The following is a 16,295-nucleotide window of genomic DNA, read 5'->3' as shown; positions in this document are numbered from 1 at the left end:
GGACTTTTTTATATGGATTTAATAATCATTCTTACTTTTCTTAATGAATATAAACTGTCTTAGTTTATTAAAGACGCAAACCCCTGGCTGCACATCAGCACCTTCAGCAAACGTCCTAATACCTGCAGTTCGATGACTTTATGAACATTTATGAGTATTGTTAAAGGGATAGTGTACCAACAATTTAAATTGCACTCACTATTTACTCTCCCTTGAGGGATTCCAAGCCTTTCTTCAGTTTAACTCAAAATATATTTTGAAGAAAGCCGAAAATGTGTAGGAAAACAAACACTTGGAAGTCAATGGTGTTTGGTTTCCAACATTTTTCAAAATATCTTCTTTTGAGTTTAACAGACGAAAGAAACTCATAATGGTTCTAAGCAAGTAATGGGTAAGTAAATGATGACATGATTTTCATTTGTGGGTAAATTAACCTTTTAATATGATGTTAATGGTTATCTGGTCCACAATACATTAGCATAAAAACAGTATTCACGTAATTTATGGAATTTTAAAATAATTTTACTTGTTTGTTTGTGTAGCAAAACACATTTGTAGGAATGATTGAAGAAAGTAGCTTTCTCATCACTTTCAAAAATGAGTAAAATAATTTTTTTTATTTTAATAGTGACATAACCCAAAAAAATGTTAAAATATAAGAACATTCTGAAATACTGTCTTCATAGCTTAATGGAAATATTAATAATGTTAACTTGGTAGGATTGTTAACTTTATTGCAAGTTGTTGTTTTCCAAAATAATCAGAAACTGAATTTGCATTTAAGACCAAATTGGGCACACTATCATTTGTTGGATATTTTTTTATTTTATCTGAATTATTCAATGCTGTCTTTTCATGTCTATGTTTAAAATATCTATGTGTAAATGATTTCAGGTGTGTTGAGTAAAGAAATAAAAGCATCTACTAGGGTTTGAAACAGAGAGTAGAATAGCTCATTGTGTGCATCAGAGAACTGAAGAATTCGGTTTTGCCATGATTGGAGATCTCCACTCTGCTTATACACACTCTCCCATTCTGTATTCACCAGAAAAAGACAAAGTTGCGTATCCCTCAGCTTCTTTTGATCATCTATATTTTAAGCACTGACACTAGCACTTAAGTCAGCCGATGATGTCTCACCAATTGCAGCATTTTACATGTCTTTCAGTCACCATGAATTATTTCCGTGGCATCAGAAATGCTCATAAACTATGCTTTTTTATCTTGCGGAGCTTGTGTAAAGCATGCTTTTTTTGTAACGACAGGAGAGATGGACTTCATTTTTAAACTAATAATACAAGGATGAATGGAGTGAACAGGCTGAGTCTAATGGCAAATTGATGTTTTACTTCTTGGTAATAAAATGTCCCCTCAGGCGTCTTTGACCAAGCCTAGGATAGATTGTTATTAATAATTGATGACTCACATATCTTTTAAAAGTGGGAATTGTGGGGCTTCTTCTTGAATCGAGTCACAGGAGATTTGTCTCTGGTGCCATTCAGTTTGAAAACCTAAACATACAGGACCTGAAGGGAGCATGCATTGGTGATGGTGCTTCATAAAGTCTAATGTGCTGTTTCACATTTCTGGATGCTGCCTCTTATGTGCAGCAGGCAATATTTTATTTCTTGTCTAACAAAATATATCAAGAACATGGCTAGGTCACATTTTAACCCAAAACAAAGGACTTTTTAAGAAAACAAGTCCTATTTTGAGGCTATTTAGGCTATTATGGACATTCAGATGGAAAAAAAAGTGCTGACTGAAATTTGCATAAAAATTTAGCATTTTCTGAGCATCTTATAATTATTGTTGAGTTATTTAACTTTAAATATCATGAAATGAACTTATTATTTGCATAAAAGAGGAAATTGCTGATAAAAATGTTTATTTTAGAAGAACTTCAGACGGCTTTTAAAGGTTTTTGCATCTGAACTATTTTCTGCAAAGTATCATTACAGTAATATGTACTGTATGTATTTTTAATGTTTGAACTGACACATTCTCATTATTTTACAATGATGATTGGCATTGGATTGTAATTATTATTTTTTTAATTATTCAGTAATTTTGAACACATTAGCACCATAATCAGTGTATGTTCTTTTATATCTTTAATCAAAACTGATGAGATGTCCCATTTTGGCATTAACAAATTATACTAAAGTGATTTTATATGCCTAGAAAGCAGATTAAATCCAAGTAATGTGTCTGTAAAATAGTTTTAGCATTATTTAGTGTAACAGACATCAAGTGGGTATGTAAAATATTCAGACTCCCTTGATTTTGCAGCCATTTGCTAAATCATTTAAGTAGATTTGTTTCCTTACACACACTCTATATTGACAGGAAAGCACAGAATTGTTGACATTTTTGCAGATTTATTAAAAACGAAAACTGAAATTTTGTTCAGTGTTTAGTAGAAGCACTCCTTTTGATCGTATACAGCCATGAGTCTACAAATGTATAATAGTTATTGCTTTTTTTTTTTTTTGCTGTACATTCCATTTATAATAAAATCTACAAAATTAGTGATTGTATTGCATTCATAATATTATGAAAGATGGAAAAAACTTACAAATGGGTTAAACCTAGTGGTTTAAAAAAGTTAAAATGGCTGTTTATGGGAATATTAGTAGTAGATCACTTTAATATGTCATCAAATGATTTTTGTACCACGTTTGCTTGCTTAGACTTAATATGGAGTCAGTTCAGGGCTATATATACTTGGAAAATGAAAAAGTTTTGCAAACAAAAAATAAAGTATTAAGGAACAAATAAATAAATATATGCACATCTCCAAAATTAAGCCATGTCATCATTTGCTTGCCAACTGCCATAAAACTTTGAAAGAAGAAAAAGCAGAAGCATGGCTGAGCAGAGGCACACAAGAGAAGTTCAGGTATGTCTAACTGATAGTTAGTTGACAGTAACCCCCTTGTCAAATCAGGGCCACAAAGAGAAACGCACAGAAATGTGAAGTTCAATGTAAAAACAATATATATATATATATATATATATATATATATATATATATATATATATATATATATATATGTTTTTTTAAATGCAAATATTTTATTTTATTTTATTTTTTCTCTGCTTGATTTTCTTTGCAGCTCTTTTTTTTGTTTGCAAATTTCATTTTTATTTCTCAAAACCTAATTTTCAATTTGCAGTTCTTTGTTTTTGTTAGCAAAAATAATTTTTGCTTTGCAATTTTTGAATATTTGCGTTAACTACTTTTTTTTTTGGCTTAATTTATTTTTTGTTTGCAAAACTTTCATTTTGCAAGTACATGTGGCCCTAGGTTGACTCCATAACTTGACACTACATAAACTATTGTTGCAATGAGTGATATTTAGTGGGCATCTTCAGTAAATCAGGCTACAAATGTATAATAGTTATTGCTTTTTTTTTTTTTTTTAGCTGTCTATCCATTTAAAATGAAATCTACAAAATTTGTGATTGTATTACATTTATAACATTATGAAAGATAGAAAAATAATTAAAATGGGTTAAACCTAGGGGTTTGAAGAATTAAAATGGCTATTTAGTATATGAGTTGTAGATTATTTTAAAGCATTATCAATTTGTGATCTTAGAATCATAAGCTTCTGTCTGCATTCTGAATGATTTTGAGATAGTGTTTGCATTCCATAGCAAACAGTATGTGTGTAACATTTGTTTTTTGTTTTTTTTAATAAAAAGTCTTAATGTAAACAACTTCTAAAAAACATCCTATAATGTAAATAAGTTGTCATTTAATAAGAATGTAAAAATAACTAAATTTTGACAAAAAATAGATAGATAGAAGCTTATAATTCTAAGGTGACTACATGATTTTTGTACCATGCCTGATAAGACTTTACACTATAAATAAACTATAGTTGCAGTGAATGACATTTAGTGGGTATCTTCAGTAAATCAGGCTACAAATGTATAATATTTATTGCTTTTTTAGCTGTATGTTCCATTTATAATCATTTATAATATTAAAATGACTATTTAGTAGTATATTAGTAGTAGTAGATTGTTTGAATATGTTATCCATTGATTTTTGCTTGACACTACATAAACTATTGTTGCAGTGAATGACATTTAGTGCACATCTTTAGTAAAAAACTACAAATATATAATAATCATAATTTTTTGGGATCAAATGGACCTACCTGTAGATGTGTTGGTAAAGCTTACATACGTCCTACCATATACTTCTCATAGTGCATTTCTTTTTTTAAGTTTCTAATGTGACGCATAACATGCTACGCTAAAGCATTGAAATGTGAGGCATGGGACAACGTAACATCTCCATCTCAGCTCTCACTCGCTCACTCAAGCTTCTCCATTTCAGCTCTATGAGTTGCATGCAGCGCAACACACAAACACACGCAGAAAACAAATGCTGAATTATATGCTGTGAAGTATGAAAAGGTGATGTTTGTGTGAGTGAGTGTGTATTACTTAACCTCTAGACTCAAATCCTGTGTTTTATTTCTTCTCCTCTGGGCTTCGTCCGCTAGAGAAATCCACACCTGGAGAACTCTAAGTGTGGGGTATTGTATGTTTAATTCTAGCCACAGTTCGCATCCTGAGCCCATTCGCACACCATTTTGATTTATTTTTAATCCCATTTGTGTCATGTTACACACTTTTGATCATTTACTTATTTCATTTAAGCTTAATTTTTGACATTTACCTTTTGGCACATGCACGGAAACTATCATCTTGATTTGTTTGTGTTAGTGATTATATATAAGCTCTGCTCCCAAACCTAGTGAGCCGCCTCGCTGCCTCCTGCCTACTGCCTACTTAACCACCTGCCATCTAAAACAGCTGACTGATTTGAAATGCCATATGCTGAAAACCTATGCAACAAATATTCACTTCACAGACGTGAGAGATGCAGTTTATTGCATTTTTTCTTATATTAGCAAAATATAAAAATCATAATAATTAATAAAGTTTACATCATGATAATGTACTCTACAATTTACTTAAACATGTTTGCCATACATTGATATCATTGATATTTATTGAACTAAAAATAATAGAATATATATATATATATATATATATATATATATATATATATATATATATATATATATATATATATATATACATACATACATACATACATACATACATACATACATACATACATACATACATACATACATACATACATACATACATACAGTTTAAGTCAGAATTATTAGACCCCTTGTATATTTTTCCCCTTTTTCTGTGAACACATTTCTAAACATAAGTTTTTTTTAACTCATTTCTAATAACTGATTTTATCTTTGCAATGATGACAGTATATCATGTTTGACTAGATCATTTTCAAGACACTTCTATACAGCTTAAAGTGACATTTAAAGGCTTAACTAGGTTAAGTAGGTCAACTAGGTAGGTTAAGGAAATTTGGCAAGTTATTGTAAAATGATGGTTTGTTCTGTAGACTATCAAAATAAATATAGCTTAAAGAGGCCAATGATTTTGACCTTTTTTTAAAAGTGATAAACAGCTTTTATTTGAGAAAAAAATAAAACAAATAAGACTTTCACTAGAAGCAAAAATATTATCAGACATACTGTTAAAATGTCCTTGCTCTGTTAAACATCAGTTGGGAAATATTTAAATAAAAGAAAACCAAAAGAATTCAGGGGGGGGGGGGGGGGGGGGGGGCAGGGGGGGAGGTAATAATTCTGACTTCAACTTTGTACACACACACAGATGCACATATATATATATTCTACTCATAATAGATTTAATAACTCATTTCTAACTAAAAAGATTTATTTTTATTTATTGATTTTATTTTCTATTCTTTGCCACGATAACAGTACATATTTTACTAGATATTTTTTTCAAGACTCAGCTTAAAGTGCATTTTAACTAGGTTAATTTGGCAAGTCATTGTATAAAAAAAAACTTTTTTTTGCTTATCTGGGCTAATAATATTGATCTTAAAAGTTTTTCATAAAAACAAAAACTGCTTTTATTCTAGCCAAAATAAAACAAAAAAGGAAGAAAAAGAAGAGAAGAATTGAGAATTATTTTTAATGAATATTTATTTCAAAGAATTATTCAAAAGAAATTAAGCAATTGCTTTGCTATTGAATGCTATTTCAAATTTAATTTCTCCCGTCATTATTACTTTTATTACTATTACCAATAATAATAATAATAATAATATTAATAATAAAATACCAATAATAATTAATATTAGAATGATTTCTGAAGGATTATTATTATTTATGATCAAATAAATGCAGCTTTAGTGAACAGACTTTTAAAACATTTAAAAATCCCACTGACCCCAAACTTTTGACCGATAGTGTAGATATATAAATTTTTCAAATTTCAATTAATATTAATGTATATGTCTTAAAAATATATAAATAATACTAATATATTAATATTAAAGTATGTAACATGTACCAGTGTACTATAATCGTGTACTAATGTGCACTGTGCTGATTTTTATTCAAAAATCTGTTTATTTCCATATACATCTGAGCTATCCCAAAATGTACCAAGAGCTCAGGGAACAAAGTACGTTCAAAATGATGAGTATTCAACAACAAATAACAAGGTGAAGGATACACCAAGAATTGGTTATAATCTAATCTGCTGAGCACATATGATGCCTTAAAATGATTCAAAGGCAGCTTACTAGGGTTTGGAACAGATCAATAGTGATTGCTGGTGTTAATTGTGAAAGTAACACTTTTGCTCGCTCTCGATGTGGCCTGTGTTGATTGTGCTGTTTTATTTTCTGCATTTTCACTTTTATTTCAATTGCTTGTTGTTGTGCATTGTCACTGTTAAATGTTAGAGAAATCTGCAGTGATTTGTGCCGGGGAAATTGAAGGGTGGTTCAAATGTCACTACATTACCATATTAAAATAAGTTTAATTCCTGCGACAAATCCCGTCGCCTGTTAGATCACCTCCTCATAAATAGCATTAGCATATGTCCCATGGTGCAACAATTACAGTGAAAAGGCCACTTCATTGGCTCTTGTTCGCTCAGAGAGTGGCTTCAAACGACACTTTATAGTGCAATCCTGGCGAGCTGTAATTATTCCTCTTTAATACTGTCACAACCCAGCCTCGTGTACCGCTCTACACCGTTAAGCTAATATGTTATGTTCATGAAGGCAAAGGACGATTACTCCTACGCCACGCCACCTACACAGTCAACTGTATAGAGGATTTAGCTTAAAGCTCCCAGGTTGCCAGGTCTTTTCTGTAATCTTACAAAATCCACACAACCGCAGCATTACTGAGTAGACATTATAATGCCAGCGCTTTAAGGTCGTTGGCTTGGATTACAGAGGGCAAGTGTAACAGGTAAACCATTTATGGTTCATGGTATATTTTTACGCCACATTTGTATAGGCCATAAAGTGGCTTTTACAATTCATAAAACAGAAACTGATGCGTTGTAGGTTTTCTTTTCAGTTGGATAATTGGAACGTTGTCGCAACATAAATACGTATTTAAAAAAAGATCGCTTTGAAATCCTAAAACATAACAGCACTGAAATATTCAAACTGTAGCAATGTTCTTTAAGCTAAAACAAATCAGCCGCCTGTAATAGCAATTCCTGGCTTGTGATTTAAGTAAATGTTTAGTTTAGTTTAGTGCTATTCTTCTGAAAAAGCTTCAAATGTGTAATTAGAATACTAAAATATACAGTTTAAGTGTACACTACTTGACAAAAGTATTGCTGATCCCAGCTGCAAGAGCAACAAATAATAACTTGACTTCTAGTTGATAATTTGGAAAAGTGGCAGAAGGTAGATTTCTCAGATGAATCATCTGTTGAGCTGCATCCCAATCATCACAAATACTGGAGAAGACCTATTGGAACCTGCATGGACCCAAGATTCTCTCTGAAATCAGTCAAGTTTGGTGAAGGAAAAATCATGGTTTTGGGTTAAATTCAGTAAGGAGGCGTGTGAGAGATCTGCAGAGTGGATCGCAACATCAACAGCCTGAGGTATCAAGACATTTGTGCGACCCATTACATTACAAACCACAGATGAGGGCAAATTCTTCAGTAGGATAGCACTCCTCTCATACTTCAGCCTCCACATCAAAGTTCCTGAAAGCAAAGGTCAAGGTGCTCCAGGATTGGCCAGCCCAGACATGAACATTATTGAGCATGTCAGGGTAAGATGGACAAGGCATTGAAGATGAATCCAAAGAGTCTTGATGAACTCTGGGAGTCCTGCAAGAACGCTTTCTTTGCCATTCCAGATGACTTTATTATTAAGTGATATGAGTCATTGCAGAGATGTGTGGATGCAGTCTTCCAAGCTCATGGGAGTCATATATAATTTTAACTCTTTTTCCATAGCAGCATGACTTTGTTATATACTGTACATTATTTCTCTTAAGTGACAAGACTTTTATCTAAGCAAAGTCCTTACTGTCCTAATTAAATAGTTAAAAATCAAGACATGATCATATTTTATTTTGGTAAAATAAGCGTAATCTAGAGACCTTTGCCTTTCATATAAGCCGTTTCAGAGACCAAATGATCAACTAGAAGTTATTATTTGTTGTTCCTAAAACCTGGATAGACGACAACTTTCGTCAGGTAGTGTACATAATGTTTATCTGATACCTAAAACTTTTGAATATACCTTTAAAAACTACCTTAACAATTCTCTTGCAATGAAAATCTCTACCTGCACATATTAAAACCACAGGGCTTTTCCCGCAAAGTCACTTAAGAGGCTCCAAACAGAAGTTTGTTCATATTTTTCTTGCAAAAGGAGTTATTTTCCACCCTTCCAATTCTTTTTTTGCACAGTACATTTAAGAATTATTTCTGAGCACTCTCCGTTATTATTGGCTGACCTCTTTGAAGGTGCATTAAGTATCAGTGCTGACTGTCGGGTGTAATATAATTGGCTCTGCCCCGTCTTTCAGTAACATCGTCTTTACAGACTCTTTGTGACAGATTCATAAAACAATCCATGCTGAAATGATCTGCTCTTGTTCCGCACGGATGCTTAAAATACCTTGTTAAAAATAAAATCTCCTTCATTTGCATAAAACCCTTTTGTTTCCAAAAAAAACCCCCTGACTTTTCATGACCTGTTTAGAAATCTTCAATCAGATATCCTGGTTTTCACCGAGAAGTGCATCAATGGCATTATCGGATTCCAGATCACTGCTTTAGCGTTAAGAAATCTCATGAGGCGCGGTTATATATTATGTGAAATATGGTGGCTTATGATGGGCTGTGCTGAAAATGGAGGGATGTGATGATTCAGTGTGTAATCGTATGCATAGGCATCTGAGCTATTACACAAAGTGTTGGTCTATTTCTCCCTCGGTCAGCATTACGATGGAGCGATGAGATGGTCGATCTTGGACAGAGTTCGCTCGGACACCACTCAGTCCCAGACCATTAAACACACACACACACACACACACAGAGAGAGAGAGAAATGGCCCTGCACTCAACACACAGGAGGGACGCTCTTGCACATTTATGCAGTTTCGATCAATGACAGGCCCAGGCATAAAGCAATTTGACATAAATAATAGATGATTGCTACAGGAGGGCAATGTGATAGCAGAAAACACTATAGTGTATATAGACAGAAACATAGAGACAGAGAAAGATTGCTTGGTAATATATTGCTTTTAACAGTATTTCTATATAATATAATAAAAAGTCTTGGAGTGCAATGCATATAACAAGGTAAAACATTATTTTTTGGATATGTACTGTAGTACTTTATTTTTACTCTTGGAAAGTCACCTTTGTAACATGTCCAAACCGTAGATATACCTTGAAAAACGGTTATCGTCCCATGCCTAATGACAACACATGGAAAGTCCAATCTATTTGAATTATAGTGTTTTTTAGACTTGTTATTGGAATTTTCTTTCATTTACTCAAATTTTGCCCTGGTTTAGTCAAAACATCTATGTGTAGACGTCTATTAAATGTTTATTTTGCTTGGTGGGTTGGATAAATCAATGCCAAATTGTTTGACAACATTACTTTTGCTCAGAAATTATCATTTTTAAAACAAAAATTGCAAAAAAAAAATAATAATAATAATAATCAGGACACATCCAAGTTTTGGGATAAGGGGGGTTTATATAAATACAGATTTTGGGATTTGTTTTAGATCTTTTCATTTTCCTTCGGCTTAGTCCCTTTATTCATCAGTGGTCACCACAGTGGAATGAACCGCCAACCTATCTAGCATATGTTTTACGCAGTGGATGCCCTTTTAGCTGCAACCCAGTACTGGGAAACACAAATACACACTCATTCACAAACACTGTGGCCAATTTAGTTTATTCAGTTCCCCTATAGCGTATGATTTTATACTGTGGGGAGAACCGGAGCACCCGGAGGAAATCCACGCCAACACGTAGAGAACAAGCAAACTCTACAGAGAAATGCCAACTGACCCAGCCGGGACTCGAACCAGCGACCTCCTTGCTGTGAGGTGACAGTGCTAACCACTGAGCCACCGTGTCGCCCTAGATTAATTAATAGTAATTAGGGATCTTTTAAATACATTATTATTCTCTTAATTTATGCTGATAGGTATTTGAGTCCATGTGTGCGCACTTTCTACATGATTGTCAGCCGATTGTGCAAATACTTTCAAGCCTGAATGGATGAATGAACAGTTGTTTGATCGAATAAAGCAGTCTCAGTTACAGCCATTAGCTGAAATAAAGTTGTATGAAGGCAGTTTGTTAAACAAACCAACCTTTTGACAAGTTACAAGCTTCTTTTTTTTTGTCCGTCCTTCTCTTGTGTAAAGTAGCGTGTAGCATCACTGCAGGCGTCACACTTTCTCTTCACACCAGAAATGTGTCTCGTTTCAGGAATAATGATAAATCATTGGAGAGTCGAAAAAAATAATAAAGAGGCCACTTATGCTGCGAGCTCCTCGCAGTTCTACTCTATTAATATTTATGGCCACCTTCGCCCGCCGTGGTGCTCTTCACTTCGCTCTCTTTTATTAATATCATCAGAACAATGTCAGCAGGCCATTTTAAAGGGCCATTGAGATGAAATGGCCAAAGATGGATGCCCCCGCTGCATATGCATGCTGGCGAACGCATCGACCGTTTGCATCTGTTTTAGCACCGTCAGCCCATCGCAAAACACATTTGCCATAACGGCCCATATCCAAACTGTGTTTTTATTGCCTACAGAGAAGTCACGGGGTCATTAAATATATTTACTTTGCTGCTGCTTTAGCGATAAAGCGAGCAGTTTGGGTGCCATAGCTTGCTTTTATGATACAGAAAGCGTACAGGCGAGGATTTAGTGTGTGTGACTTAATGCTGCTCTCTGAGCCAAACAGTAACTCTGACAGGCTGATTCATGATTATTTGGCTTCATAATATTGTAGATAAGGTACCCGCCAACTCTTAAAGACTATTTGTAGATTGTTAGCATCAATAAATGATCATAAGCTCAGGCTGCACTGTAAAAAACAACAATAATAAAATCTCATTCTAAATAAAATAATTAGAGTATGTTTTTAGAAGAAAATCCAATTTCAAGAGATTGTTCTCAAAAAATATTGAAATAAAATAAAAATGTTCAACCTCAAGAGGTTCCAAACCTTCATGGGTTTCTTTTTTTCTGTTGAACACAAAAGAATATATTGTAAAGAATGATGGTTTCCAACAGAGGGTTTAACAAAATGAAAGAAACTCCATTCTGTTTTGAAGAACTAGAGGGTGAGAGTAATTTAGTTATTTTAGGTTGAGCTTTTGCCTTGTGTTTCTTACAGTTTTTTCAATTGTTTGTGACATTTTTGTATTGATTTAATCTCACTTGCAATTTTTTAGCAAAAAATATTTTCCTCCTTTTCCCCAATGCGGTACAAAGAGGGCAAGTCTGTGGTAAATTGTTAGGTTATTTTAAATCATTACAAAAACGTGTATATATATATATATATATATACATACATATATATATATACACACACACACACACACACACACACACACATATACAGTTGAAGTCAGAATTATTAGCCCCCTGGAATTATTTTTCTTGTTTTTAGAATATTTCCAAAATGATGTTTAACAGAGCAGGAACATTTTTACAGTATGTCTGATGATATTTTATCTTCTGGAGAAAGTCATATTTGTTTTATTTCGGCTAGAATATAAGCAGTTTTATTTTTTAACACCTTTTTAGAGACAAAAATTTTAGCACCTTTAAGCTATAATTTTTAGAATTGTTTATCTATTGTTAGCATGACAAACATACTAATACTGTATATCAGGCTGACACGTGACCAATTTACTCATTTTGATTTTGGATTACAGAAAAATTAAAGTTTTGTATTTTGTTCATCATCTTATACTAGTAGAGTTTGTTTCAGTCTGAATCCTTGCACAAAAGTGGTGGATTGTTTGTCAGTTGTTAGCATGACAAACATGCCAATCCTGCATAGCAGGCCACTACATGACAAAGTTAGTGAGTTTGTTTTTGGATTACACAAAAATGACAGCTGTTTATCAACATTTTATGCTAATATTAGCGTGTTTGTTTCAGTTTAAATTCTTGCACAAAAGAATTATAAAATTGCTTGTCGAATATTAGCATGCCAAACATGCTAACAAGTCAGGTTATTAGATGAATAGTAGATTTGTTTCAGCATAACAGTTTGATAAATGTCAAACAGGCTGTTTGGTAACTGTTAGCAGCATGACAGCACATTATTAACTAATGCACATTAACTTTGTGGGTTTGTTTCAGCATAAGATTTTTGCTTAAAATGATGAATTCAATTTAAATAATTTCAATTTAATTTAATTCAATTTGTTTATTGTCATGTGCACAGAAGGAAACAAGTTTCCCTGTACAATGAAAGTCTTACTTTGCCGTCCACAGTAAAGTCATACACATAATATACACATCAAACACTTCATAAACATGTATACACACACACAAACACACACACTGATTGTGGAGTAATGTTAACAGATGTAAACAATGTATAGTAGTTAATTGTTTAAAATTGTGCTTATTATGTGATTGTGCTTGTGAATGTGTATGTTAGCAATAAATTGTTAGCATGAAAACAAAAAGCAAGCATCTCAGACTAATATATTAATAGTGTAGTTTGTTTCCGTCTTATTCAAAGCAGTAAAGTTAAGGTTGTCAATTGCTAGCAAAAACATGCTAATAAGCATGGTTGGTTTCACCATAAAGAGTTTGAATGTTTTTAGTAAAGCGAAAGAGTGCACCTTGTGGAAGACAAGTTTCAGGAGAGTGAAAAGAAGCAGCGAGCGCAGTCAGAAAGCAGACGGCCACCAAATCGCTAATTGACAACTTCACTTGCATGTCATCAGTGATATTACAGTTAATCGAATATCCATTAACAGACACCATCTGCTCTTTATTATGGTATCAGGCTGCTATGCTGTCCTTGCTTGCCGTGTGTCAGCTCCTCTTGTTTTTAACCGGTCCACAGAGACGTCAACATCGAGACGCGCTCATGACAAGGCCTCACTTTAGAGTAGCAAAAGCGTGATGTGTTCGCCAACTGCTTTTGGTGTCTCTCGTCCTCCTCCTCCCTCTCTTTCTGTCTATCTCTGTTAAGCTGCTAACAGAAAACTGAGCTCCAGTATGTCTGTGAAACACCCACCATTCCTGTCCATCCCTTTAGCTGTCCAAACACACAAGCCCACCAATACACACACACACACACATACACACACACTTTTTGTTCTCTTTTTTTACTCTTGAAGGGGAGCCAGATGTGCAGTTTCATACCTTTACATTTATTAATAGACCTAAATTTAATTTAAAATATCTAAATCAACAGAAATCCATGGATTAACTACATCTTTTGTTTACTGTAAATAAAACATTATTATATTGTTATTATTATTATATCATTAGCACATCTAACAGTGGCAAAGTTTAACAGTTTTATCATTAAATATATTTTCATATTTAAAGTACTGATCACTAATCAATGTGTTTGTGTTTTCCTTTTTTCTTGATTTTATTTTGTTTCATTATCATATCATATTATCACATTTTTATTTTTAACCTATTCTTTAATTTCTTGTATAAAAATTGTTTTTATATTTAAATGTTGAATTAAATTAATTATTTTGTCACTTTTTATCAATGTGTTTGTTTTTTTATTTTTTTTTTCTGTTTTCTTTTTATTGTTATTGTATTTTTATTGTTATTAAACTTGAACACATTTTTATTACTTTATTTTATTTCATTTTAACTTTACTTTTTTTCATTTTATTGTATATTTATTTTTATATTTTGGTATTAATGTGCTTGTGTTTTTCTTTTTATTGAATTTTATTCAAATCTCATTATTGTATTTTATATATAAACTTATTATTTATTTATTTTAATACTTTTTTGTTATTTTAAACTTATTTGTTAAATTTCTTTTGTATTTTGACGTTTAATTTAATTATTTTTGTCACTTTTTAACAATGTTTTTTTCTTTTCTTTTTTCTTAATTTCTTTTATTCTATTTTAATTTTATTAATGTATTTTATACTTTTATTTATTTTTATACATATTTTTATTTTATGTTATAATAACCTTTTTTATATTTTTGTATTTTGATGTTTAATTTAATTATTTTTGTCACTATTAACAATGTGTTTTTATTTTAATTTATTCTATTTTATTCTATTTTAATTGTATATTTTACTTAAACTTTTATTTTTTTATTTCACACTTATTTTTATTTCATATTATTTTCAACTTATTTTTTATATTTCTTGTATATTATTTTTATTTTAATGTTTAATTATTTTTGTCACTTTTAACAATGTGTTATTTTAAAATTTATTTTATTTTATACCATTTTAATTTAATATTGTATTTATGCTTAATGCTTAATACTGTTTTATTATTTGTACCTGTTTTTATTTTATTTTATTTTAAACTTATTTTTTATATTTCTTGTTTATTTGTTTTTATATTTTGACGTTTATTTAATTTTGTTACCTTTTTTAACAATGGGTTTTTCTTTTTAAATTTATATTCTATTCTGTTATAATTTTGTTATTGTATTTATTGTATTTACTATTTTATTTATTACTTATTTTGTTTCATGTTACTTTAACCTTATGTTTCACTTTTCTTGCATATTTTCTTGTTCTTATATTGTGATTAATTTATTTTCATTCATTCATTCAATTATTCATTCATTTATTTATTTATTTACTTTTTTGTTTATTTACTTATTTATTTATTCATCTGTTAATCTGTTTGTTTATTTATTTATTTATTTATTTATTTTGTCCTTATCTTGCTGCTCCAGAAGAAATGCGTATTCCTACTCTTATTACCTGTAAGTAGCATTAAATACAGAACATCAATCAACAATTCATGTTTTAAATCTGTGCTTTCCCATTCCCCTTTTCTACTATCAATTTGTCTTTAAAAGTTAGTAAAAGAATTAAAGAAATATTTGAAATTCAAGTTAAAGTTAAACAAAAGTTAGCACCTAAACTTTGCCATGACGAACAAAGCTTCTCAAATTTAGAAACAGCTTCATTTGCAATAATCTGTTGAGTCAGTTTAATATTTCATCACCCTTTGCTCCGACACAGCATTTTTTCAACCCATAAACCATCTTATATGCTACATATACCTAGAGTTTGCATTGAAATAAAACCTACAGTTCTAAATTGCCCTCATGTGCACATAAATAGTTGCAGCTCCACTGTTATCTTATTATTATCGACTATTGCTAGTTCAGCTCAAATCCCTTTGGTCCGCGGACTCCTCCTCTACTTTTTATTACTTTTTCCCGTTACGCTTAAGCTATTCACTATTACCTCAGCTCTTCTGCCTGCCTCAGCGTTTTACTGCGCAGGATTGTTTAATTTGCGCTGTGTGCAACAGAGCCTGGCTGCAGGATGTTTACCTCACGCGTTAAAGGATTTAAAAGCTCAGATTCTCAGTCAGACTACAGTGTGCAGTCGCACCGCTCCTGAAATATAGATGAAAGTAGGAACACAGCCAGGAGGAACTCTTTCAAAAGGATTTCATCTGAAAGGGCATAGACAGACAGCTACAAGCTAAAGCTAACCGTGACGCCAAGATATTCTCCTAACCCGGAGAACCAGTTTTTCTTAGATCCAGTAGGGTTATAGACTTAAAAACTCAATAGTGGCAGTATATGCATCTTTAGGTCACATTTAGACTACGTTTTGCTGAGTTTATACTACATTAAAATAGTTGGGTTAAACATACCCCAACATATAACCCTTCTATAG

At 32.0% G+C, this 16,295-nt stretch overlaps 1 protein-coding gene across 41 annotated transcripts in view; it reads left to right on the top strand.

Annotated features, from left to right (window-relative positions):
• ptprt (protein tyrosine phosphatase receptor type T) overlaps nucleotides 1-16,295 on the top strand; it is a 518,156-nt gene that overhangs the window by 373,860 nt on the left and 128,001 nt on the right. For 13 of the 41 annotated variants that reach the window (XR_015494170.1, XM_087258048.1, XM_087258050.1 and 10 more), the window contains one exon: nucleotides 15,335-15,364. The exons of 10 other annotated variants lie outside the window; for them this stretch is intronic. Coding sequence is in view for 30 of the 31 variants with exons in the window: in XM_087258048.1 (XP_087114174.1) it covers nucleotides 15,335-15,364 (30 nt within the window). In the remaining variant the exon portion in view is untranslated. Of the gene's footprint in view, nucleotides 1-4,523; nucleotides 4,557-15,334; nucleotides 15,365-16,295 lie in introns of all 41 variants that reach the window. 18 more of the 41 variants (XM_087258053.1, XM_087258051.1, XM_087258052.1 and 15 more) reach the window with 2 other exon arrangements.

This window comes from Danio rerio, chromosome 6, assembly GCF_052040795.2.
Source record: "Danio rerio strain M-AB ecotype USA chromosome 6, GRCz13ab, whole genome shotgun sequence".
NCBI classification, from domain to species: Eukaryota; Metazoa; Chordata; class Actinopteri; order Cypriniformes; family Danionidae; genus Danio; species Danio rerio.
The sequence above is the reverse complement of the archived record's forward strand: the minus strand, read 5'-3'. Positions and strand labels throughout refer to the sequence as shown.